This window comes from Mastacembelus armatus, chromosome 14, assembly GCF_900324485.2.
Source record: "Mastacembelus armatus chromosome 14, fMasArm1.2, whole genome shotgun sequence".
NCBI lineage: Eukaryota > Metazoa > Chordata > Actinopteri > Synbranchiformes > Mastacembelidae > Mastacembelus > Mastacembelus armatus.
The window spans coordinates 4,212,063-4,230,291 of record NC_046646.1 but is presented as its reverse complement, the minus strand read 5'-3'; the positions used below and the strand labels follow the sequence as shown (position 1 = coordinate 4,230,291).

The window sequence follows — 18,229 nt, the reverse complement described above, 5'->3', positions numbered from 1 at the left end:
TGGAAGAGCATGGGACCAAGAAGCGCTCCTGTGGCCCATAACCCTCTCAGTCTACCAGGTACTGTAGCCCCCTCCCCATCCAGCGAATGTCCAGGAGCCCCCGAACAATATATGCTGGGGGCGTCATCAATGAATCGGGGAGGAGGAGGAGGAGGAGGGTTGGCAGGTGTATTCAACAGGCTGGCAGGCACCAGTTTGACCTGCGACACATGAAGGACTGGATGAATTTTCATTGTCGAGAGAAAACATAGCTGGACCATGGTGGTGGCTTGATTCTGTAGCCCCTCTGAAAAAGAAGTTAGTGATTCAGAGAAGACTAGCCCCATGGTATAATTTACATGTTTGTACCTTAAAGCAGGCATCACGAAGGCTGGAAAGGAAGTGGCGTTCCACAAACTTAGAGGAAATTTTTCTAGCCTGGAAAAACAGTCTACTAACATATAAAAAAGCTCTCCGTAAAGCCAGAACTGCATACTATTCATCACTAATAGAGGAAAATAAGAACAATCCCAGGTTTCTTTTCAGCACTGTAGCCAGGCTGACAAAAAGTCACAGCTCCGTTGAGCCCAGTGTTCCCTTAGCTCTCAGCAGTGATGAATTTATGAGTTTCTTTACAAATAAAATCACAACTATTAGAGATAAAATTCAGCAGATGCTTCCTATACCTGCAATAAATGAATCTTTTACTACAGTAGCTCTTGAATCATCTGTAAGACCTCAGTTATGTTTAGACTGCTTCTCTCCTATAGATCTCTGAATTTACATCAGTAGTTGCTTCATCGAAATCATCAACGTGTCTCTTGGACCCCATCCCACCTAGACTGCTTAAAGGCACCCTGCCATTAATGAACTCATCTTTATTGGACTTGGTAAATTTATCTCTAGTATCAGGCTACGTACCACAGGCCTTTAAGACTGCAGTAATCAAACCTTTACTCAAAAAGCCTAGTCTTGATCCAGGAGTCTTGGCTAATTATAGACCAATATCCAACCTGCCATTTATTTCTAAAATCCTAGAAAAAGCTGTTGCTAAGCAGCTATCAGACCACTTACACAGGAATGAACTATTTGAAGATTTCCAATCAGGATTTAGAGCACATCATAGTACAGAAACAGCACTGTTGAAAGTTACCAACGATCTTCTCTTAGCCTCAGATAATGGACTTGTTTCGATACTTGTCCTCCTAGACCTTAGTGCAGCATTCGACACCATTGACCACAACATCTTATTACAGAGACTGGAGCATGTGATTGGTATCAGAGGAACAGCGTTAAAGTGGTTCCAATCCTATTTATCGGACAGATTCCAGTTTGTTCATGTCCATGATGAACCTTCCACACGAACAAAAGTTAGTTATGGAGTTCCACAAGGTTCTGTGCTAGGACCGATTCTGTTCACCCTGTACATGCTTCCTTTAGGATATATCATTAGGAAGCACTCTATTAATTACCACTGCTATGCGGATGACACTCAGTTATATCTATCTATTAAACCTGTTAACACAAACCAGTTAACCAGACTTCAAGCCTGTCTAACTGACATAAAGGCCTGGATGACCAGTAACTTTTTACTTTTAAACTCGGAGAAAACAGAAGTCATTATATTTGGGCCTAAAAATCTCAGAAATAACTTTTCTAAAATTATAGCTACTCTAGATGGCATAGCCCTGGCCTCCAGCACTACTGTAAAAAACCTTGGAGTTATTTTTGACCAGGACATGTCCTTTAACTCACACATAAAACAAATTTCTAGAACTGCATTCTTTCACCTGCGCAACATTTCCAAAATTAGGAACATCCTGTCTCAAAATGATGCAGAAAAACTAGTCCATGCATTTGTTTCCTCAAGGCTAGATTACTGTAACTCATTACTATCTGGATGTCCTAATATCTTAATAAAAAGCCTCCAATTAATCCAGAATGCCGCAGCCAGAGTCCTGACAGGAACTAGCAAGAGAGATCATATTTCATTTATATTGGCTTCTCTTCATTGGCTCCCTGTAAAATATAGAATAGAATTTAAAATCCTTCTTCTCACATACAAATCCCTTCATAATCAAGCTCCTTCATACCTTAAAGACCTCATAGTACCATATTATCCCAATAGACCACTTCGCTCTCAGAGTGCAGGCCTACTTGTGGTTCCCAGAGTTCTCAAAAGCAGAATGGGAGGCAGAGTTTTTAGCTATCAAGCTCCTCTCCTGTGGAACCAGCTCTCAGCCTGGGTTCAGGAGGCAGACACTCTCTTTTAAGGCTAGACTTAAAACCTTCCTCTTTGACAAAGCATATAGTTAGGGCTGGCTTCAGGCAACCCTGAACCATCCCTTAGTTAGTTATGCTGCTATAGGCCTAGACTGCCCGAGGACCATCGGTGCACTGAGCTCCCCTACCCTAACCCCCCCCCCCTTCTCTCCCACCTCATGTATATTCCACCATTGAATCGCTGATGTGCAGTTACTGGCCCCACCAACTTGCGGTGTCTATTTGTTGTTTATTGTTGCTGTTCTTTTCTCTCTGCTCTATCCACTCACCCCAACCGGTCGAGGCAGATGGCCGCCCAAACTGAGCCCGGTTCTGCTGGAGGTTTTTTTCTTCCGTTAAAGGGAGTTTTTTCCTCTCCACTGTCGCCAAGTGCTTGCTCATAAGGGAATTGTTGGGTTTTTAGTTTTAGTTTTTGTAAAGTGCCTTGAGATGATTTGTATTGTGATTTGGCGCTATACAAATAAAATTGAATTGAATTGAATTGAATTGACCACAACCAGGTTGATAACCCTCTCTATGACAAGGGGTTTACGGGACTCTGTGTTGAGAGGGCTGTTTCGTGTGGACAGCCAGATGGATTGGCCTGACTGATAGGAGGGAGCAGGCGACCGGTGGCAGTCAGCTAGCCACCGGTTTTGTTCTGCTGTCCTCCGGAGTCTCCACACCCGGCAGCAACAACAGAGATGATGCTGTAAGGATGAGCCCGGTCTCCGGAGGCGCACCTGCAGGTAAGTAACAGACAGGGGAGATAGCACAACACACACACGCGGGAAGGGGAAAAGAGGAATCTGGGAGGGCAGGTGCTTCCGCCTCATGACATTCTTAGAACCATTGGAGGAAGCCTCTCTTGCTTTGTGTTTCCACAATGCAGGAAATGGAAACTATAACAGCTCTTAGAAGCCTCTTTTTGGGAACTCCTACTTTGGAGAATGCACTTTTTAATATAAAAACAACTACAATATATCTTTACATTGATTCATCAAAAAGTAACTTAAGCCAGTGCAGCACCGGCAAGCCACATTAAAAGTTAATTTTAGTAGCATAAATATAAACAAACTGCTTTCATAAATTTGTGGGATATTTTTGAAAAGTCCACTTCATGGAGCCCCAACTTCCCAACTGACAGGATCAGCTGCTAACATCTAAGTGTGAAATTCCAGAGGACACCTTCAGAGAGCTTGTGGTGTCCAGGCTGCTTAGGAAGGGAAGGAGGCACCTGCACAATATTAGGCAGTTGATTTTATTGTTGTGGTTGATGTGGTTGTGGTTTGTGTTCCTGCATTGTTCTTTCAACACCATCATCCCATCACTCCTCCAGAATAAACTCTCCCAGCTCTCCGTTCCCGACTCTACCTGTCAGTGGATTACAAGCTTCCTGACGGATAGGCAACAGCTAGTGAGGATGGGGAAATTTACTTCTGGCTCCCGCATCACCAGCACTGGCGCCCCCCAGGGGTGTGTTCTCTCCCCACTGCTCTTCTCCCTCTACACAAACGACTGCACCTCCTGTGACTCCTCTGTGAAACTTCTGAAGTTTGCAGATGACACCACTGCCATTGGTCTCATCCAGGACGGTGAAGAGTCTGCATACAGACAGGAGGTGGAGCAGCTGGCTTGCTGGTGCAGTCACAACAACTTGGAGCTAAACACGCTCAAAACAGTGGAGATGGTTGTGGACTTCAGGAGAAATGCCCCCACCCACTCCCCTCTCACCATTATGAACAGCACTGTGGCACTAGTGGAGTCATTCAGGTTCCTGGGCACCACCATCTCTCAGGACCTGAAGTGGAACTTCCACATCGACTCCATCACGAAGAAGGCCCAGCAGAGGTTGTACTTCCTGCGCCAGTTGAAGAAGTTCAACCTTCCACAGACGCTGCTGACCCAGTTCTACTCAGCGGTCATCGAGTCTATCCTGTGCTCCTCCATCACTGTCTGGTTTAGTTCCGCCTCCAAATCAGACATCCGAAGACTTCAGAGGACAGTTCAGACTGCTGAGAAGATCATCGGTGTTACCCTTCCCCCCCTCCAAGTCCTGTTCACCTCCAGAGTGAGGAAAAAGAGCTCAGAAAATCACTCTGGACGCCACCCACCCGAGCCACCACCTCTTCCAGCTCTTACCCTTTAGCCGGCGCTTCAGAGCTCCAAACATCAAGACAGCCCGGCACAAAGGAAGCTTCTTCCCTCAGGCCATCCAACTCTTAAACTCGTTGCTCTCCACCATTCCCTTCCACCACCTGCACTATGACACTGGCACCTTTTTGCTCTTTGCACACCAATTAGTTCCCCTTTCATCCTGTTTTTCAGGTTATCCGTGCATTTTTCTTTTAGTTTTTTGTAGCATTTCTGTAGCATTTATGTTTACTGTTTGACCCTGTAGCATTTGTATTTATGTCTGTTTGCACTGGAGTACTCCCCCCTGCACCTAAACAAATTCCTTGTGTGTGTGTGTGCACACTCACTTGGCAATAAAGCTCATTCTGATTCTGATTCTGATTCTGATTAGTTGTTCAAACACAAAGCTTTTGACAAAACTTCAAACGTATATTTTGGTGAACATCTGTTTATGCATTGTCTGAATTAGTCATCTTCTCTCTCCACAGCCAGGACATCTTCTGTACTTTCCCAGAGGAACCATCCATCAAGCCAACACTCTTGCAGGACTGGGCCACTCCACTCACTTGACGCTCAGCACCTACCAGAGAATGTAAGAAAGTTCCTCTTTCATGCAAACGCCACAGTCTTAGTCAAACCCAGAGCCTTCTTGCTGTGAGGCAGCAGTGCTAACCACTGCCTTCTGTGCCACCCTGATATTATAGAGGCAATTAATGTCTATTGATGCATCTTTCACATGAATTTGTTTTTATATGTTGATGAAAAATGAAAACATTTTGTCATAGGTCTTTATTTTTTGTTTAGTTTTGGTCCCCTTTTCCTCAAGACAGCCATCGCAGAGATCTTTTTTTCTTCACAGAGCAGACTAGCCATCTTGTTAAAACTGCACATATTGACTGTCTGCTTTCTACCTGTCCATATCTCAGGTCATGGGGGGATTTGCTGTTGGACATATTTCCCAACTTGATCTGTGATGGCAGCAAAAATGAAGTCAGCCTGAGAGAGGGCATGCCCAGAGGACTTTTACTGGTAAAACTGTTATTTGGATTGCTGTGAGATACTGTATGTATATAGGATGGCCTTCAATTTTTTTTTTGATTTTATATATCAATCATCAATATAATTTGACTTTTTTTCACAAGGTCAGTGAACACAGGTTTCTACAAAGTAATGTTAACTGTGTTTAGTGCACAGTGTTTCAAACTGCAGCCTCACCCCTACTGAGACAGATGGTGGAGCATGCCCAGATCAGGAATTGGACATACCTGCAAAATTTGTGGGACTATAGTAATAAACTAAACAAAATTACCTTTGGATGAGTCTTAAGCCTTCAAAAGTCATCCAAATTCAAATGAAAATTTCACCCCATCATCACAATTCAGAACTAATTTAACTACTTATTGATGATTGTCAGGCGTTTTAATATAAAGCCTCATGACAACCAGCTAAATCTTAACCATTTTTATATACTGTTATCTGTTAAGGTGTGATTTTTTTTTTTTTTTTTTTTTTTTGGCTTTTGATCACTTGGGGCTTTGTTCAAAATTGGGAACATAACATTGACAACTGGGAGCAGCCAGCATGTGGTAGATGCTGTAGTCTGTGGTAGATCAAAAGTTGGTATCTCGTACGTATGAAAATTCCTCACAGGAACGTTTGTATAAGAAAATATAAAATAAATGGGCATAAATAATTGAGAGCTTTTTTCAGTTGCTTTTAAACATATTAATGGCTAAAGTCTGATAACACTGTAATCAGCACAAACTGGGATACAATAATATGTGAGCAGCAAGTTTATACTTAAGTCATCTTATTAACTCATTCACAGAAAACAATACACTGATTTAAGTTTTCTTAGACACTTTTTGTTTAGAAAGGGCATATGCAGGAAGGTGTGTCTGAGCATGAATAGTCATGTGATTTACCTGAGAAGACAAAGACCCGCGTAATGAGCCTTTCAGTCAGGAATGTGGCTGAGAGGGAATTACTGCAATACAATGCAGATGCAAACATTCTTCATCTGAGTCACGTTTTTGCTCTGAGGACAAAGTAAATTTTTTGTCTCTGTGTGGAACATACAAAGCGAAATGAATAAATGAATCTTTTTCGCTTCCTTTGTACAGTTTGACAGCACCAGGTAAGGTCTGTTTGGCAATTTCCTGCCTCCACTCATATTGAGGTTGTTATGTTAGAGTAGCTGAGACAATTGTTGTAGAGATCAGGAGTCACATTGTGATTTTGGGAGTCTTTTTGCCAGAAAATTGCACTGGCCTTTGCTCATCTGCCTACCTCCAGTAGGCAGCAGCATTCTCTTCCTCCTCCTTCCACTCCCAACTAAACAATCTTTGTGTTGTTTGTGTGTAAAGAACTAGGATTGGGATCTGTACTAGAACTGTGACTTAAATCACCAAGTTTGTAAATATTCACTGTATATAAATTGAGCACCTGGTAGCCAAGATAGGAATGAGAAGCGCTTTGTCATTTGTTTCTCCTGTTTATGTCATAGGAATTAGGGTAGGTCTGTTTTTGGATTGTATTTGTGGTTACGTAAGTCAGGGTTGTTGGTTGTTCTTTTGGGACAAATTCATCTCTGAAGAAAGAAATAAACTGTGCTACCTTACAATGGATGTTTTTCTGTAGCCAATTCTACTTGAGAGTGGGGGAATGGGGCGAGCCACACATGTTGTGTCTCGGTTACTCTAGAACAAGGACATAGCATGATTTAGGGGCTTGTCTGACTAAATCATCTTTTCAGGTAAGTTTAGTAGATATTTGTTTTCTCTACTTGTCTGTTTGGCAGTTTTTTCCATTGTGTTTGTGGCAATATGGAATTCAAGTTCAAGGACTTCACCACTAGCCCCAATAAAGATAAATTGGACAGATGTAAGAAAGCAGATTTAATTTTGATTGCAAAATGTTTTGATGTGCATGTGCTCATAAATGTTAGAAAAGCAGAGAAACCTATGCTCAAAACTGTGTGAAGGGGGGTTGTTGGGAGAACCATCCCTTACAGGTGAAGTTGAGATGGCTAAGCTTGCTGGTATTCCTACTCTAACCCAGGACTTCCCTGCCAAATCTGGCATGGCAGCAGAGGAACTAAAGTCGACTCTGCAAATAAAGGAAATGGAAGTCAGGAACCGGAAACTGGAGGTGGAAGTAGGGCTGCACGATTTGGAGAAAAAATCTAATTGTGATTTTTCTGATCAAAATTGCGATTTGCGATTTAAAATGCGATTTACTACTATTTCATAAAAGAGCTACAGGTTTGATGTGATGGTTTTAACAGCACCAAAGAAAGACCAAGCATAATCATAAAGTAATGCTACACTGTGCTACTGTTTATTTAAAACCTCTTAAACATTGCCATTTTTTTAAATAAAGTTGTCAGTTGTCATGACAAATTAAGAAAATAACTACAGTATCTTAAATAAAATTAAATTAACAATTATATATAAAATTTTATATATAATATAGATACAATTATATATAACATTTATATATAATTTATATATACAATTATATATAAAATTTTATATATAATTGTGTTTGATTGCCCTTGTTACATTATTGTCATCCTGAAAAATGTCGTCTTCGTCCTCAAAAGTGAAGAACTGGCTTAAGATAGGAGACACTAACATAATCCTCTCCCGAAAAAAGGGCCTTAGAAAAGTCTAGTCAGTATATTGTTTTCTGTGGATGAGTGAACAGGATGATTTTCACATAATTTTGAAGCAAACACTCTAGGCTACAAGATGCAGTTCTCCAAAGTGTCAGGATCCGTATCTTTTGACTTACTGTTTCTTTTATTTTGTAGGATCCTGACAGGAGCTGGTTTTTGTTTATTCTGTTCCCTTTACGTTGACCCAATTAGTTCATTGTTTTCACCTGCACCTCGTTTTCTCCCCATGCCTTTTTATACACCTGTTTGCCTTTTGTCCTTTGCCAGGTTGTCTGTTTTGATAGTGTTTGTGAGTTAAGCCATTGTTCTGTTAATGCCTGTTAATGCAGGGTTTTGAGTGCTGCCAGTTTTCGTTTCTGAGCCTGTTGAGACACTTGTGTTTTCTTTTGGATTTTCGTTCATGGACTACCTTTTGTTTTCCCCAGGTTTTAAGTTAAGTATTTTGCCTCCTTTTTCTTATTAGTTTTCTGGTCCTTTTCCCATGTCCTCTGTTCATGTGTCTTTGTCTCGTGTCATGTTTCATGTTTTATGCCCTTGTGTTTCCATGCCTTGATTCCCTGTATTCATGCTCATGTTTCCCTGTGTGTCTGGTGCGTCTCCTTAAATGTGTGTGACCCAGACCCTTCATGCCCTGTTAACCTTGTGTCCATGTTCCTGCTCCCTGTGTAGTCTGGTGGGTCTCCCTGGAAGTGTGTGACCCCGACTACCTCATGCCCTGTTTCCCTGTGTTCATGCTCATGTTTCCCTGTGTGTCTGGTGCGTCTCCTTAAATGTGTGTGACCCAGACCCTCATGCCTTGTTAGCCTTGTGGCTATGTTCCTGCTCCCTGTGTAGTCTGGTGCGTCTCCCTGGAAGTGTGTGACCCCGACTATCTCATGCCCTGTTTCCCTGTGTGTCTGGTGCGTCTCCTTTAGTGTGTGTGTGACCCAGACCCTCACACCTCGTTCCCTGGTGTCCATGTCTTTGTCCCGTGTTCATGTTTGATATCCATGTGTTTCCCTGCCTTGATCTGTCCCTGGTTAGCAAAGTGTCTGTATCTTGTTTTGTTGGCCTAGTTCAGTTAAATAAAGTCTTGTTTTGAACCGTGAGTACCAGAGTGGGCGCATCTTTGGTCCTAACCATTTATAGTTATCCTCGGAACCTGACACAAAGTCTTGTGAACCAATGTTCTGTATGTGTTTTATGGCCTTATTTCAGTGACTTAAAAGTTTTGTTTTTTCACTAACCATGTTTAAACGCTGTTTTCTCAAAAACACAATCATGTATAAACTTGCTGCTCACATGTTATTGTAGCCCAGTTTGTGCTGATTACAGTGTATTAGACTTTAGCCATTAATATGTTTAAATATAACTGGGGAAAAAAAGCACAAATGTCAGGGCATGTCAAAACTTGTCCAGGGCCCCCATAACACCCTTACAACCCAGAGGGTTATTAAACAAGTCATGGGAGAGCTGAGAATACAACACCAAACATCCAGTGCATACCATATGGAAAGTCAGGGCGCATTAGAAAGATTTCATCATACACAGAAAAGCATGATTCGAAGGTTCTGCACTGAGTCAAACCAAGAATGGGATGAGGGCTTTCCTTTGTTATTTGCTGTGAGGGAGACTACTCAGGAATCTTTGGGTTTCGATCCAGCCAATCTAGTTTTTGGGCACACTGTGCGCGGGCCACTGTACCTGCTATATGAATGTTGGCTTACAGAAAAATCAGGTACTGGGAAAAATGTGCTGGACTATGTTAGATTCTTTTAGAGAGAGACTACAGGATGCCTGTGCAGTAGCGTGTGAGTCACTTGTAGCTGTTCAGTCAAAAATGAAAGACAAATGAGACAAAAAGGCTGTTCCACGAGTTTTCAGGCCGGGTGCTTGTATTGCTGCCGATTGTTGAATCTGGGTTGCATGCTATGTTTTTTGGCCCCTATGAAGTTGACTGTAAACTCAGTGACACCAATTATGTAATCCAGACTGAAAGAGGAAAACACGTGTATGCCACATCAATATTGCATGGGAGGATTTAGCCCCATGTGGCTATTTATGGAACAACTGTTGACTCTAAAGCTAGGCTTACTGGTGCAAACATGAGTATTCAATATAAACATTGTTGCCACTGAGACTCCCCATGACTGTGTAAACCATACTGAAGAACACACACCCAGAGCAGTGGGCAGTCAATGCAGTTAGGGGTTCAGTGCCTTGCTCAAGGGTCTCACCTCAGCGCTGGCTACTCACACCGCCCCCCCTGAGACTCAAACCCACAACTTTCGGGTTACAAGTCTGAATCTGTATCCATTAGGCCAAGACAGCCCCTTGTGCCTGACAATCTTGAACATGCTCCAACTGAAGTGATCAATGTGTGAAACCTTGTAAAAAACAGCAATAACATATTGCTAATATTACTTTAACCAATCACATGCATTTTCTTTAGGAAATGCCCATTCTAGTTGTATATAATGTCATGTGTATATGGAAATATGAGAACTGCTGGACAATCTGAATTTCCCTCATGTGGGATAAATAAAATCTTTCTATTGACCACTCCTATATCGCTGTTAATCCACTATGAGCTCCTATTTTATACTGGGGGAAATATGTCAATATTTATTAACAACTTAAGGCATTCACACTGATGCTCTTTGAGTTTCTTGTCTTTGTGTATTTGTAGGATATGAGTAAAGGCCTGAACATCTGCAGGCAGCTAGCAGCTAAACTCAGATCTCTGGCTGATAATATGGAAACACAGATGCTGGAAGTCCGCTCCACTCACATGAAGAGAGATTTTATCATGAACAGACTACCACCATACAGTCAGCAACCAATTACACCATGTGAGCTTATTTGTGGTTGTTTGTATATGTTCAAGAATATGTGCTGTATAATGTGCACACATCACTAGAATGTACGATTTTGTGCTGATGTTTATGAATGTGTTTGTGTTTTCATTTGTGTCACAGCCCAAAGAATTCCTGCCACCGAGGACATGGTGTGTTTAAAGTACAAAGACCACATAGTAATTACAGTGGAGCCCAGTGAAGAGCGAAGAGTAAGTCGAATAAAGGTCTCAATTTAAGTAGAGGCCAACATAGCTGATAACCAAATTGGATGTTCATTATTTTTCCAGTTATAAGGATAATCTTATATGTCACAAGTACTGTATATTACCAGTCAACACTTGAGAGCTGTGTAGGCACAATCACAGTACCTTAAACATTATCAATATGAGCTATTGATGACTGTGAGATTATTGTAACAGTCACATTCTTATCAGTCTCATTAAATGATTAACCACAAATCTGTCATGTTAATTATTAATTGAAACAAAATCAATAGAAATATTTAGTTATATGACCAGAAAAAATCAAAATAATACTAAATAATAGTGTATTGACGGTAACTCTGAGTTCTTGGCAAAAACCACATCAGTCACTATGTTAAAATATAGCAAGACTATTATTATCCTGAGCATCAACTGTAATAACTGTATAAAAGAATCAAAATCTGAACTACTTACAGTGGGTACAGAAAGTATTCAGACCCCTTTTAAATTTTTCACTCTTTGTGTCATTGCAGCCATTTGCCAAAATCAAAAAAGTTCATTTTATTTCTCATTAATGTACACTCAGCACCCCATCTTGACAGAAAAAACCAGAAATGTATAAATTTTTGCAAATTTATTAAAAAAGAAAAACTGAAATATCACATGGTCATAAGTATTCAGACCCTGTGCTCAGTATTGAGTAGAAGCACCCTTTTGAGCTAGTACAGCCATGAGTCTTCTTGGGAATGATGCAACAAGTTTTTCACACCTGGATTTGGGGATCCTCTGCCATCCTTCATTGCAGATCCTCTCCAGTTCTGTCAGGTTGGATGGTGAACGTTGGTGGACAGCCATTTTCAGGTCTCTCCAGAGATGCTCAATTGGGTTTAGGTCAGGGCTCTGGCTGGGCCAGTCAAGAACGGTCACAGAGTTGTTCCGAAGCCACTCCTTTGTTATTTTAGCTGTGTGCTTAGGGTCATTGTTCTGTTGAAAGGTGAACCTTCGGCCCAGTCTGAGGTCCTGAGCACTCTGGAAGAGGTTTTCTTCCAGGATATCTCTGTACTTGGCCGCATTCATCTTTCCTTCAATTGCAACCAGTCGTCCTGTCCCTGCAGCTGAAAAACACCCCCACAACATGATGCTCCCACCACCATGTTTCACTGTAGGGATTGTATTGGGCAGGTGATGAGCAGTGCCTGGTTTTCTCCACACATACCGCTTAGAATTAACGCCAAAAAGTTCAATCTTGGTCTCATCAGACCAGAGAATCTTATTTCTCATAGTCTGGGAGTCCTTCATGTGTTTTTTGGCAAACTCTATGCAGGCTTTCATGTGTCTTGCACTGAGGAGAGGCTTCCGTCGGGCCACTCTGCCATAAAGCCCCGACTGGTGGAGGGCTGCAGTGATAGTTGACTTTGTGGAACTTTCTCCCATCTCCCTACTGCATCTCTGGAGCTCAGCCACAGTGATCTTTGGGTTCTTCTTTACCTCTCTCACCAAGGCTCTTCTCCCACGATTGCTCAGTTTGACTGGACGGCCAGGTCTAGGAAGAGTTCTGGTCGTCCCAAACTTTTTCCATTTGAGGATTATGGAGGCCACTGTGCTCTTAGGAACCTTGAGTGCTGCAGAAATTCTTTTGTAACCTTGGCCAGATCTGTGCCTTGCCACAGTTCTGTCTCTGAGCTCCTTGGGCAGTTCCTTCGACCTCATGATTCTCATTTGCTCTGACATGCACTGTGAGCTGTAAGGTCTTATATAGACAGGTGTGTGCCTTTCCTAATCAAGTCCAATCAGTTTAATTAAACACAGCTGGACTCCAATGAAGGAGCAGAACCATCTCAAGGAGGATCAGAAGAAATGGACAGCATGTGAGTTAAATATGAGTGTCACTGCAAAGGGTCTGAATACTTATGACCATGTGATATTTCAGTTTTTCTTTTTTAATAAATTTGCAAAAATTTCTACATTTCTGGTTTTTTCTGTCAAGATGGGGTGCTGAGTGTACATTAATGAGAAATAAAATGAACTTTTTTGATTTTGGCAAATGGCCGCAATGACACAAAGAGTGAAAAATTTAAAGGGGTCTGAATACTTTCCGTACCCACTGTAATTAACCCCTGTCAGCACATTGTCAGAATGAGTGCAGTTTCATATTTTATGTCAAAAGACATTATGCTAGTTAGAAAGTGAGAAAAGCTCATTTCAATACTGATGAAAGTGATTAACTTCAGACATAAGAAAATGTTCTGGAAGTGCAGCTTTATACACATATCACCACTACTGATTTAGTCCAGTTACAAAGCAGACCCTTATATAAATAAGCATAAATATTAATATACATTTTTTGTCTGCAGAGAGTATCCATTAATTAAAACATGACTGTTTATAACTATAACAAAACTTGTGATTTATGTAAGATTCAGATTAGATAAGTATTTGCCCTCAAATTCAATTTGGAAAGGGGTGAAGATTTCTTGTAAATATACAGTGTGTACTCATACTTTGTGTACTCATACTAACACATTGTATGTGTCCATTAGGTCATGCTTAATGTATTTCCTTTTTTGTTAATCACGTTAAATTTCTATATCTATGATGATTAAAATGTCTGTGTTTTTAATTTTTTTTTCGGCTCTATTGCCTAGCCCACTAGTGAGATGTTCTGAAGAACAGAAAAAAAAAATTTTGCATTGACATTCTCACCTGTGTGTGTTTGTTTCAGGACGAGGCCACAGAACTGGTAGTCTTTGTATTACATTCTTTGGAAAACCAGAGGGAGAGCCACATGATGGGTGGAATTTGTGATGAAGCAGAGGAACAGGCTATATCGAGGGTATGCTATTGACTATTTTAACATATTGTTAGTTAACCATGGCAAAAACCATGGCTAAGTTAAAAATAACTGTGCATAATTTACACAACATCCAGCAAAATAATTCTCATCATAGAATATATAAAAGGGGACTAATCCCTCCTGGCCAAACATGAAAGGTCTATTTGAATTCTGATTATTAGTTTTATCTTGTGATTTTCCTGATAGCAAATTTGTTTAATAGTGTTTTTCAACGTATAGATCTTTTCAAGTTAAGTAACATGTACAGTTGGTCCAGCTGAGTGTCAGTCTGGTGCAATCAGGCACTTTCACTGCGACTGTTTCTCATTTGTCCCCCAATACAGCATGTGTTCCACTATAATTTCTATAGGTGGTGCTTAGCTTGCACTCAAAGGTGCCCTGCATATGCACAGACCATAACCCATAATACAATGAATGTGTACTTAGAAAGTTTGCCATAAACTGTGACTGTTGTGTATGTGTGTGTTACTTTAATATTTTGGAAATTTTCTCTGGAGTTTGAGAAAGGACAATCAGCCATCCCCCATCCCCCTTAAATGTTAGTGTGCAGTTAAACTGCAAATGTAGATACATTTTGAATGGAGTATCTATGATTTTTTAAAAAATATAAATTCTGATATAACATACTAGCAGGTAGAAGGGACCCTTCTCCCTTGTACTGCTGGTTTGCAGTGTGGACTATCTCAATGCCAACTATTCTGAACCAGCCACTAGTGACTTTTCTGGACATGGCTTCACTCGTGGATCCATGGTTCATGGTCACATATGTGAATAACTGCAAAGATTGATGCTTTGAAAGACAAAGCTGTTTGTAGGTCAACCTGCAAGTTGCCCTGCATGTATATTAGTATGTTGTTTGCTGTTGTAGCAGCCTCACATGGCTATATCTTGTATTTGTGGTTCTTTGAACTCAGAGATAAACATGAAAAATTATTCGCCTGAAGTCATATTTGAACATTCTCATGTCATCACGGTACAAGGCTAATATTGCCCTGATGAATGCCGCTTAACATGAATTCTTGGAATCTCTAAAACAGATGCAGTGATAGCAAAGTTTTAATAAACAATAAACATGTTTATTTTTCATTGTGGAAAAGTTACCAGTGCAGTAAGATGTGTTTGTCTCTGCAGGGTCTTCAGTTCCCTCTGTCCCACCTTCAAGCCCTACGACAACTCCAGCAGGCAGATCAGCTGGCTGTGGCCCAGCTCCAGCTGCCCACTCAGGAGGCCAAACTCAATCTGGTACTGGCTCTCTGGAGTGAGAGCCTGTTGGATGTACTCTAGTACATCGCTGTGTCAAAATATCACTGAAGCAAGCAGAACAGACACATCTTTTGATTTTTACAATTACATAATATTTCTTTTTTTCCCCCTTTTTTTTCTGCCTGCTCCTGAAAAAGACAATTACCATATCTCGACCATCACACATATTTTTGTGTCCCTACAACATGCTGTACTGCATGGAGTAGTCTGGCTTCCTCCCACAGTCATGCAGACTACAAAAGACATGCAGATTAATTGGTGAGTCTAAATTCCCATAGGTGTGAATGTAAACTCAATTCACAATAACATTAGTTATAGAGGGCTGAAATCCTAATATCACATCTGGGTTAGCCTGTATTCCACTAGCCTTTATGACTGTTCCTTTGAGTTTGCATATTCTATACATAGTACAATGATAGGTATAACATTAAAACCATTTGCAGATGAAGTGAATAACACAGGTTACTGCATTTACAGTGACACCTGGGAATATATTAAACAGCAAGTTAGGTTGACTCTTATTTGAGTATATTGCTTCTGCTTTGCAATGGCCATAAGAAGTGCAGCTGCTGCTGTTGCAGTGTAAATTGTTGGGGGTGGCTGCAGGAAGCATGCTTTGTATTGTCTTTGCAACAAAATTGTTATGATGTTATGGACATCCATCCTGGTTTAGTATTTACTAATTTACTGAGGCATGTTTTGTTCTTTTGCTGTTATGAATGATATTAGTTAAATAAATATAATACTGTGCCAGTACTTTTTTGTGTTGGTGGATTGAACAGCAATACTTAAGATACTTAAGAAATATGAATTTATGGTCAGTATTTACATGAAAAAAAATTACACTGCATTCAGTATTGATAAAATATGGGTCTAAATTTGATTTCATTTTTGAACCTTTTTTTTTAATTTTAATACAGATTTGTGACAAAGTGGTATAAAGTGTTGCAAATGTTCAGATTAAAAAGTTAACATTGGAGAAAAAAATTTGAACACAGAAAAACCATGGTGTAAATAGACATACTGTCCTGGAGGTGCAGAAGATATCTTTGAAGGAATTTAGACAGTCTGTAGGTGGCATTCTCAACACTATCAGGAACTTCAGGGCAGACATGCTGTCTTCTATTATAGACACACCAGCACTGGAGGAGGATCGAAAAAGCATTTTCCACAACTCAGTGGGCTTTGGAGTGGCAGGAATTGAAGACTTCTAGGTCCTCTTGAAGGTCACAACCTGGTTAGAGTGGAAGAAGGTAAGGCTTCATTGGGAAGGCCTCATCAGCCACAACCACATAAGGTATTGGTCCCAGGTCAGGTGTAGAAGGGTGAGGAGAAGCTGATGGGACATGAAGGTCATCTGACTGACTGAAGGGCTTTGCTTCGCCAAAATCTACAAGATTGACAGAAAGAAATCTGTAATGCATCCACAAAAGGTCAAGCAGTACCATGGAGAACGAGCCCTTGTAGTTAAAATACTGTGACCATGAAGTTTGGAGAGGCTTGGATAACAATGTGCTTCCCATCCCGGCAGTGTTCTTCCAGACCTCTTCTGTTGGAGCATGTGAGATCCCTTCACTGTCAGATTGCACTGCAGGTCTCTCTGCTCTACTACCTTTGCAACAGTTGTAATTCCAAACCAAAACTGGCTACATTGAACAAATCAATAGTACTAAAACAATCTAAAAAAAAAAAAAAAAACTTTATTCACACTCCTCTATAATGAAAAACATATTGATAAAAAACAGGATATACTTAAATAGGCTTTTACCTTTGTTGTATGAAATTTTTGGTGTCAGAAATGGCCAGTTTTTTGTTTGTAGTGACATAGTTCATAAATGATCTGTGACATGTTTTGAGATTTCCTGCTGCAAATGAGACATGAGATGATAAATACGAGTGGATGGTCTGTTATCAGAAACAGAATTGAATTAGTGCACATGCGTCAACTCGTGTGCAGCGTGCTGCCATCGCTCCTATCTAAATTGTAACTTTTTTAACTATAACTTCTCTATTTGCTTTGTTTTTTGTTTTTTTTTCTAGTTTTAATTTTCCAGATCAACAGAAATCCCTACTGAAATCTGGAGGAAAACACACCGGGGATGCAGGTGAGGAAAGAAACAGCAGAGGAAGAGGTACAGTTTGAGAAATGTGAGGCTTCTAGAGAAGAGAATATACAAGCCGTGTCTCCCCTCTCTCATCATGGGGAATATGAAGGCCGTGGCAAACAAAATGGATAGGTTGACAGCACTAGAAGGAGCATAAGGAATGATGACTGAGGGCTTTCATACTGTAAGGACAGACAGAGACTGCACCACGAGTGGTAAGCGTAAAGGAGGTGTGCCTGCCATTCTAGTCAACAACACAGTGTAATCCTGCTCACATCACCATAAAGGAGTGTTATTTGTGGCCCAGACATTTGTGCTTTTGGATGTTGATCATATTATCTACCATGGGAGTTTTTGCATTGTTGTAGTTGCTTATGTTCCCCCTCTCTGCAAACCCGCTGTCAGCAGGTAACATTATTCACTCTGCCGTAGCCCAGTTACAGACACAACACCTGAGTCCATTTGTTGCTATCTCAGGTGAATTCAATCATGTCACTATGGATGATACACATTCACCCAGTATGTAAGCTGTCCCACCAGAGAGGAGAGAACTATAGACTTGTTATATGCAAACGTTAAGGATACATACAGCTCCTCTACCCTCACCCCACTGCCTTGGTCAGACCACAAGCTGGTTCACCTCAAGCCCTGATATGTTCCTTTGGTGAAGAGCCAGCCTGCAACAAGAAAAACTGTGAGGAGATGGATGAAGGACACCAAAGAGGCACTGGAGGGCTGCTTTGAGGTGACAGACTGGCAGACACTCTGTGAGCTGTATGGAAAGAACATTGATGTGAATCGAAGTTTGATTAGATGGTTTTATTGATTCTTAAACAATAGGACTCAGCAAGTGAAGATTAATCAGACTTTGTCTCACACTAAATACAGTAGCAGTGTGGTGTCACTGGTTT

The 18,229-nt window shown here is 40.9% G+C and overlaps 1 protein-coding gene across 3 annotated transcripts in view; it reads left to right on the top strand.

The window, feature by feature from the left end:
• riox2 (ribosomal oxygenase 2) overlaps nucleotides 1-17,970 on the top strand; it is a 32,269-nt gene extending 14,299 nt beyond the window's left edge. Inside the window, exons 5-12 of one of the 3 annotated variants that reach the window (XR_003297033.2) lie at nucleotides 4,866-4,969; nucleotides 5,304-5,406; nucleotides 10,725-10,887; nucleotides 11,014-11,102; nucleotides 13,819-13,929; nucleotides 15,082-15,471; nucleotides 16,345-16,466; nucleotides 17,268-17,970. Coding sequence is in view for 1 of the 3 variants with exons in the window: in XM_026329104.1 (XP_026184889.1) it covers nucleotides 4,866-4,969; nucleotides 5,304-5,406; nucleotides 10,725-10,887; nucleotides 11,014-11,102; nucleotides 13,819-13,929; nucleotides 15,082-15,234 (723 nt within the window). In the remaining 2 variants the exon portion in view is untranslated. Of the gene's footprint in view, nucleotides 1-4,865; nucleotides 4,970-5,303; nucleotides 5,407-10,724; nucleotides 10,888-11,013; nucleotides 11,103-13,818; nucleotides 13,930-15,081; nucleotides 15,970-16,344; nucleotides 16,693-17,267 lie in introns of those variants that run through there. The other 2 variants (XR_003297032.1, XM_026329104.1) reach the window with 2 other exon arrangements.
• The last annotated feature ends 259 nt before the right edge of the window (nucleotides 17,971-18,229 follow it).